Source organism: Columba livia, chromosome 17, assembly GCF_036013475.1.
Source record: "Columba livia isolate bColLiv1 breed racing homer chromosome 17, bColLiv1.pat.W.v2, whole genome shotgun sequence".
Taxonomy (NCBI): Eukaryota; Metazoa; Chordata; class Aves; order Columbiformes; family Columbidae; genus Columba; species Columba livia.
In genome coordinates this window covers 5,728,746-5,736,914 of record NC_088618.1, presented here as the reverse complement: position 1 = coordinate 5,736,914, position 8,169 = coordinate 5,728,746, and the positions used below count along the sequence as shown (strand labels likewise).

At 47.8% G+C, this 8,169-nt stretch overlaps 1 protein-coding gene across 7 annotated transcripts in view; it reads right to left on the bottom strand.

Annotated features, from left to right (window-relative positions):
• The window catches only part of MYO1H (myosin IH), a 36,660-nt gene that overhangs the window by 1,075 nt on the left and 27,416 nt on the right, over nucleotides 1-8,169 (bottom strand). For 6 of the 7 annotated variants that reach the window (XM_065033567.1, XM_065033571.1, XM_065033569.1 and 3 more), the window contains 14 exons: nucleotides 7,899-8,004; nucleotides 7,524-7,641; nucleotides 7,127-7,240; nucleotides 6,795-6,871; nucleotides 6,346-6,414; nucleotides 5,623-5,707; nucleotides 4,879-5,038; nucleotides 4,277-4,360; nucleotides 3,723-3,816; nucleotides 3,157-3,212; nucleotides 2,556-2,691; nucleotides 1,790-1,857; nucleotides 1,327-1,424; nucleotides 252-351 (listed from right to left, as the gene is read on the bottom strand). In XM_065033567.1, coding sequence (XP_064889639.1) covers nucleotides 252-351; nucleotides 1,327-1,424; nucleotides 1,790-1,857; nucleotides 2,556-2,691; nucleotides 3,157-3,212; nucleotides 3,723-3,816; nucleotides 4,277-4,360; nucleotides 4,879-5,038; nucleotides 5,623-5,707; nucleotides 6,346-6,414; nucleotides 6,795-6,871; nucleotides 7,127-7,240; nucleotides 7,524-7,641; nucleotides 7,899-8,004 — 1,365 coding nt within the window. Of the gene's footprint in view, nucleotides 1-251; nucleotides 352-1,326; nucleotides 1,425-1,789; nucleotides 1,858-2,555; nucleotides 2,692-3,156; nucleotides 3,213-3,722; nucleotides 3,817-4,276; nucleotides 4,361-4,878; nucleotides 5,039-5,622; nucleotides 5,708-6,345; nucleotides 6,415-6,794; nucleotides 6,872-7,126; nucleotides 7,241-7,523; nucleotides 7,642-7,898; nucleotides 8,005-8,169 lie in introns of those variants that run through there. The other variant, XR_010466777.1, reaches the window with a different exon arrangement.

Genomic DNA, 8,169 nt, shown 5'->3' with positions numbered 1-8,169 from the left:
CTGGGATGAGAAAAGGAAGGAGTCATTAAGTGGAGCACAAATGTTCTGTCCTCGAGGTGTCCTGTCTGTGGGAAGAGAGGTTGTGTTGTCACTGGGTAGTTACATCCTGCACCACTCTGGTCTGTAAGAAGATACAGGAACTTCTAAGCTCACAGCAATGGCCCTCGCTAGAACACATCTGTGCTCTCCACGGGGGCTGAGCACGAGGAGAAAGCGCAAATCACGTTCCTGGGGCTGAGCTGGGGCCTTACCACTGTCAGTTGTCCGTTTTTGGCTTTAAAGACCTGAGGCTCCTGCCCGACGGCAAACACCATTGTCCCTTCCTTCCCAGAGCCAATGCGAAACTGAAGGCTGCAAATACAGACACAATTACTCATTCGGTGCTTTCCTCGCAATAGGCTTTACTCTAAGCCCCCTTTATTTCTGTTCCCTTGGCAAATCTTGTTAGATTAGAAGGTCAGAGCCCTCCAGCTTAGGTAAATTTCCTAAACAATTGCATTATAGCACCCAGCCCAGAAGGTTTGATGAATGGAGCAGGCCTGCCTCATCCAGCCATTTGAATTTTCCTGGTGCAATTAAGCGTTAGAAGATAAGCAGATCTGACCTGGAGAAAACCACTGAACACACAGAATCTAATTACAACTAAAACACAAAGGCCAGAGAGAAAAGCTGGAGCAGAAGCACAGGTTTCATGTGCCAGTTTCAATTCACACAGAGATTTGAGAGACAGACTGCATCCACCTGCCATTAGCTTGGTGGCATGACTGGGAAGGTTCCTCTGCTCAGCAATCACATTTCGGGACCTGCTCAGTCTTTAGGGAGAGGAATGTTTATCCTGAAGTGACCCCAGGCTCAGCCCAGCTTTCCTCAGAGCTGGTGCTAACGAGATCTGCTGTGAAACCACTAAACCCACAACCTCACACCCAGGTCACATTGGCAGAAGCCTAAAAAAAAAGTGGTTTTCAATGTACAGTCCCCTATAATTAAGCTTGGGTTTTAGGCAGCTGGGTCACAGGCAGCCTTTAGAGCCGAGCAGCACACCCAGCAAGGTGCAAGCACAAGGAAGCAGGTCTCGTTAGCCTGGGAAATAGGCTGGAATGATTTTTGATATATTTTCTTGTTCCAGTGCATCACATCTTGTTTCCCCTGTGCCGATGAAGCCGTGAAAACTGCACTACGGCACCAGACCTAAGTAGCTTAGGGCACTGTCTGACAGGGTGATGTTAATAATGCTGACCTAGGTAGTCCCGGCCTAAAAGCTTTTGAAGCGGGTTCTTCCCTGAAACGCAGCCTGCACGATCCCACCCATCCAGCTTCCTTCCTCACCTTCCCTGCACAACCTTCACGAGGTTTTGCTTGTTGGCCAGCACGCAGAGTTTAGTGACCGTCTCGAAGACGTGCTCACACTGAAGTATCACATCTCCCTGGAAATAAAACAAAGAGGAACAGTCACCTGGCATCGCCCCGGCACATAAACCACGCAGCAGTTGTGCATTCAGAGTAGCGACTGCTGTGCAGAAGGGACCGAGAGCTATACAGCAGTTACAACAGTCATGTACAAGTTTGGATTGTTAAGCATCCTTTACAGAGACTATTTACAATTTATAGCGGCTTTGTCCCTAAAAACCAGAAATTGCAAGCTTTCCTGGTAAGACAGGAAGAAGTCTAACCAATTACAGAATTAGTAAACATCAGTACTTGTGTAATCCCACTATTTTATAGGAAAATATTAGAATCATCAGCTACCTTCTAACCACCAGCTCACAGTAGCTACATTACTATTTCCTACCTTCTGTTTGTTGTCCTCAGGAACATGAATGACAACAATCCCATCGCTCAAGTTACTGGTGGAAATACCTTCAAAAGAAATCCAAGAATTAGAGGAAAAACTCCCACAGCCAGTCCCACAGCACCGTTATCACCTTCCCAGCACTCGGGTGCTGTTCTCCGGCCCTGATTTGTTCTACAGAAAAGTCTCATTCCTGCAGGGGGGCTCTGCACCCCACAAGTGTGAGGAAAGGGTATTTTCCTGCTTAGAGCAAAATGCATCAAAGCTACCACTTTGAAGAATTAATCTAAGCTTTCAAAATACCTTCTGAAGATCACTTTATCTGCATCCACTTCTCCGTAATGCATTTCCAACAGTGGTTATTTAAACACGGTGCATTAGTTGTTTGCTCTATACCTTTCCGCATTACCTTACTTTTGGTAAGGGAGGAGGGAGAAAGTCTATATCCCACCCCTGGACCGTAGTTCAGACAATGGCAGGAATAAAAAAACACCTAAAAAATGGGGTAGGAAAGTTGTTTGGGTTTGTTTGTTTGTTTTCTCCCCTCAATTTCAGCAGAATGTGATATCCACCTGCATTTAAGCATTGCAAACAACGGTGTCCTCTCACTCATAATTTATGCTTTGACACACAGGCCCTTTATCCATCCCCCAGCAAAAGTGTTCTCAGGCAGATCATCGCCTCAAGTAGCTTTGAAAGACCAGGTTTCAGAAGTTCATCTTCCCACCTCCAGGGTCACTGGCAGAAAGGGAAGTCCCACCATCACCTTTCAGCGTGGCGTAGTCTATTTTCTGCTTGATCTTGGCCATTTCCACCACATACGCTGAGGACTGGGTCAGAACGAGCAGCCGGTCTCGCGCTTTGAACCCGTTCCTGTCATATTTTATCACGGGGGTCGCATACTGAAAACAACGAGTTGATATCAGCGTTTCTCGCTCGCGCAGGGTCCTGTGCTGGGAGCAGCTCAGCAGGAGCAGCAGATCCCAGCTCACACCACCTGCTGCAACCTCTGCTTATCATCATCTGCTTGGTTTTTTATACTCAGAAGTTCAGCTGGCAGAATCACACTTTGAAAAAGAAGTTTTACCTGTGCCCTCCATGCCATGTAACCAAGGGAAGGGCAGCGCCAATACCTACACTTCCACCCATTATAGCCCAAATAGCGTTAGTGATGTTTTTTAAGCTTTTAATAAAAGGATTCTTAAATAATTTTTGCCTAGGTGCATTTGGAAACTTATTTCCAATTTAAAAGCGAGGAAATACTCGCTACTCTGTTATTCAGTATCCTGCCCTTTGTGACTGACCAGCCCCAGTATTCCAGTGGAACTGGTCTGAGTGCTGCTGAGCTCCCGCTGTCCTCCCCTTACCTTGATCTTCTCACCATGGATGAGCTGCAGCACTTTGGGGTTTATATCGTTCTCTTCTGAGGAGCAAACCAGAGAGATACACAGAGTGTAAGTGACAGCCAGCCACCGCTCCCACCAGTAAGATGCATGAATTATCTTCACTCCATTAGTCCTCATCCCCCTGGTGCCCCCTCCTCTAAACCGAGGCTGTTCCCAAGGTTCACAGCTCTCCTTCCCAGCAGCTCCAGTCCCTGCAGCCGGCGATGCTGCGCTGCAACACCCCCGCTCCCAGCACGGCCGGGGGGTCCTGACCCCTCCCAGCCCACAGGGAACTTTGCTCGGGTTTCCAGCACTCTGCCCCAAAAGGGATTCCCAGCACCCCCAGTTTGAGAGCAACGTCTGGCAGATCAGTCACCACGTTCAGCATCACTAGACATGACAGGGTGAGAACTCAAATGGTGGGGCCCACACGCAGCAGGTGACACTGCCCTTGTCAGATGGGAATTTGTCTTATCAACTGTTTTGTCAGAGTTTTCCTGAGCGAGGAGCACGTGGCTGGGTCTGTCAGGCGTTTGTTGTGTACTCACTCAGCCGCGTGTCCAGAAAAGGCTGGTTTATGCTCTGCGCGTAGCCCTCCTTCTTCCCTCGGAAAACAGCACTTGCTACCACTTTTTGCTCTAACTGTTTGGAGAAGGAAGAGTCTTTACTGTCTTAGAGTTTCTCCATCAGTCACATCAGCAGATAAAACATTGGCCCTGCACAGCATCATCCTTTCCCTCATGCAGGATCTACCCAACTCACGCTGCATTTCTTCCAACATCTTTAGGTTATTCCTGTACTGCACCAAATAAAGGGGTAGTAGGGACTAAAAAGTCCTGCAGATTTTTCTTATTTATGGATATTTTCTAATTATATGGAGTGCAGTTTTAATGCCATAAGGTGAAGACCTGCGTGTCTGCAGAACCGACGTCACAAGGGCCACCAAACAAACACTGGACTCCGGGCTCAGGAGCATTTGCTCTGTGGGGGGAGCGCTGGCCTCTCAGAAGCTGCAGCCTGTGTTTTGGGCACTTCAGAGAGCAGATATTGCACGTGCACAGCATGTTTTAACTCGCACATTCGCCTTCCACATATTAGTTACCTGCACTCTCCTCTCAGCAGTAACACCTCGGCAGTATTTCCTTACTAGGTTCCTAATGCAGATTTTCTGTAGCATCTCGGATGTCTACATAAAAGAAAAGGAAAAAAGTTGTGCAAACAGCTCCTGCTGCAGTTCTAACAAATACACTGTTTTTCACATCACAGTTCCATTTGAGTTCAAAGTGTCATGGGATTAATTTTAAGCTCATTAGTTTATTTTTTTTCTTGTCAGTGCATCTTCCTTCCTGCTAAAATGAAAAGCACAGAGCTCCCTCCTTTCCCCTGGAAACTTCATCAACAGTGCCATTATTCCCACTCCCACCCTTGCCCAAATACACAGAAACCAGAGTCCAGGATCAGAACAGACTATTTCAGCGGGAAGGACCTAAACCAATCATCTAGTCCAACTGCCTGACTGATTCCAGGCTGGCCAAAAGCCAAACCACATTGTTAAGGGCATTGCAGAGGATCTCGGGGTCTCCCAAAGGCTCTGCCATCACAGCCAAACACAGGACAAGCCGGCAGATCACCGCGCTTTTCCCACACAAAGTGTGCACACAAGTGGCACAGGACAGAGGCCGCTGTCACTGCGGCCACCCTCACCTCTTCCAGGATGGAAGGAGGCTGGAGCCAGCTCTTGTCCAAGACGTTTTTTGGAACGTGGTCTCTGAGCTTCATGAGGTAGTTGTACTGCACAAGCCGCACAAATTCAACGTTCTCTGCGCAAAGGGGTCTCTTCCGATTGATGAAGCCTTTTATAAATCTACAGGACATGTTCAAACCAGAACTGGCACGTTATATGTTCAGAAATCAACAGAAACAAAAGGTAAGTCACGGAAAGCACGCAACAGGCTGACAGATCACTGATGTTAACTCAGGTATATTGTCACCTGTGTTACAGGTATGGAAAGCTTAAGCTTCATAATATTCCAAACATTAACACTTTTTTCCAAGTTCTTTTCACCAAAATACAGTGTTTTGGAGTTAAAAAGGAAGATCAGCTCTACTTCTGATGCAGCATTCAGGAGCTGTGTTTAAGAGTGTGGAGAAAGATCACGTATGAAGAGAATGGTCAGGCTCACAAAGAATTAGTTTGGATATCCCTTGTACTGATATAAACCAGCAGAGCAACAGAAACTGGAGTAACTCAGAGAACCCCTAAAGAGGTGACAGACATTTCTGATCAATCTCAGCCAGCAACTGTCCTCCTAACTACAGTGACAACTTTGAAATGGGTGTGAAGGAGACAGTTTTGACTCGCTGTACTGTCAGCCCTCTGACTTGTCCAGAGGCCACCACCAGGCTGGATGCCCCCCCTCCCCAGGACCACCACCCAGCCATAGTTACTTCCTGATGATCTGAACCGCCCACATCCTCTTCTTGGCCTCCTTCCGCGCCAGTGCTCCTCGCCAACACGCCTCCAGCTTGATAGCTGCAAGGGTTCATCAGGTCCTTGTGTTAGTATCAGAGGTGCTGTGCCACACTGTCCTTTAAATTCACATTGCAGAGGTTAGAACTGCCTCTTTTGCAGCTCTTCCCACCTGAGATCTTTACAGTAAGAAGCTTAGAACATTTTCTTCTCTGTCTGTGGTTGAGATCTGGCACCACCTGCACTGCTCAATATCAAGGCAGCAGCAGCCCTTGTCACCATTCAGCCTCGCGCTGTCCCCTGCATGCCGCAAGCAGCACATCTTAGGCGCTGGCCTTTGAGTACACAGCATTATTTATCAGCCTGTCCACCGTGATAAGAAGAGGGTTCGTTTCCCCAGCAGTTAACGAGCGATTCCTCAGCAGCGCAGGCCCACACGCACAGCAGAGGGTGCTGCCGCCGCGCAGAGCGGCTGGCACAGCGCACGCCTGAGCGGGGCCAAGAGCAGCACAAGCTGTGAGGAGCTAAACCAAAGGCACCTCTGCGAATGCCCTTCATGCCACTGTCACCTGCATCTGAGCCAAACACCCACAGCCCCACAGGAAAGCTGGCAGTGCTACCTGCAGCAACATGGATTCCTGACCTCCCAAAGCTGGAAAGCACAGTCCTAAGAAAAGAATCCTTGATTCCAGAGCCTGTACCTGCTTTTCTCTTCTTCTGGTATGCTCTCTTCCCAAGGCATCCTTTATATTTGGCCTGTAGTCTTGAAACTGGCAAAAAAAAGCAGAGATATTGCTCGTATCTATAGGATGGCAGCATTCAGGAGCTGTGCCCCCAGCAATCAGACACACTAGGACCAGACGGAGGAATCCGAGTCCCAAGGGAAAGGTACTTAGTGCATCTAGACACCGACTAACAGTTACTGGCAGGACTGGGGAGCTCTGAAGGAGATGCTTATCCAAAACTCAAACAATATAGCTAGTGATTTCTCCTCATCCTAGAAAAAGATTCCCAGGTTTTCCTTGGACTCTGCAGAGCTGTGCAGACCAGGGGTCTCAGCTCTCACCATGGTGCATCTGCTACATGAACCTGAAGCCCAGAAACACCATTCACCCAGTTTATATACAGCAAAAGGGAACTGGATCCATACCCAACAGGTGCTTTCTGTATTCAAATGCATCTTCAGTAGCGAACAGAGTCTTTGGGAACCGAATGAATATTTTGGTTCTGAAAAAGAGACCATGAACAGCTTATTCACAGTGAGCCTTTGTTTCAGCTGCACTAACCAGGCTCAGAGTCCTCCAGAGACCACCCAGTTCACATGGTCGAGCAAGAGCCAAGCTAAAGGGATCTATTCACACCACCACGTCTTGCAGCTCTGCAGGAAGGGCCACACAGTGCCTTGCAGTCACAGACAGGACAGAGGATCAAACACAGCAAGCACCATCCAGCTGAGATCACAGTCAGAGAAAGGAAATTTACCTTCCCAATTTGTATTCCTCAGGCTTGTAACCAATGTGCTTGATGAGCCTCTCCACACCTTCAGCTGCTGGCCCATGCCAGTGTGGCCAGGTAGCTGGACAGAGGGATTTGTACCTGAAACATCAACAAGACAGCAACACAAATGACTTGATGCTTGAGGAACCCCTTCTGAAACTCCTCCCCCACCATTCCTACTGCTTTATTCAAGGCAAAAGATGCCACAGCAGATCAAAATGGATACAGATAAAAGACACACAACAGTTATCTGTGAGGCAGAAGAGTGTCTGCTGACACTTCCACATCTGTCGCTGGGACCTGACATTTACACAAACCTTGTTCTCAAGCCCTCGTGGGAGGGCAGATTTACCTGGCTAAAGGGCAAAACAGTTCCACCTACCTTTGCAAGAAGAGCTCATATTTCCGCCTGTACGCAAAGCCGGCTCGTCTCACTCGCAAGTGCTCCATCAGGCCCAGGTATTTCACCTGATGTCGGATCAGATAATCATCAAACTTCCCTGTTGCAAGCACACACATTCGCTGGTAAATAGTGTCCATATAAGCTCCCTCACTTGTCCATGTATTGGGACAAATAAGGAAGGAATAAACCCCACAGTTACTCAAGGTGACAACTGCTGCTAGCTTAACTAAGGTTTATATATATAAAAAATATATATACAGCATATATATATATATATATATGCTGTACGTAGCTACAAGCTAAAGTCTCTTTCACTTCCTTAATCTCAACTGTGTCTTCAGCCCCACGTCTTACCAGGCTCCTTGTTCTCGTTCGGTTTAATGCACCGGACATACGAAGGCTCCTTGGACATCAAGATTTCTATCAGACTCGTCAGGCTGTTTTTGAACTGAGTTGCAACCTAAGATGACATTGAAAGAACTTTCTTAACTTTGGAACTCATCACTGCAGTAACTGAAACCAACTCATTCCCTGCACCCATCTGAAGTGAAAGGCTGACGTTCGTGTTAGTCCCACCGAGCTTTTGAAGCACCGTCAGTCACCAGTTACCTGGACAGAGCGCTCA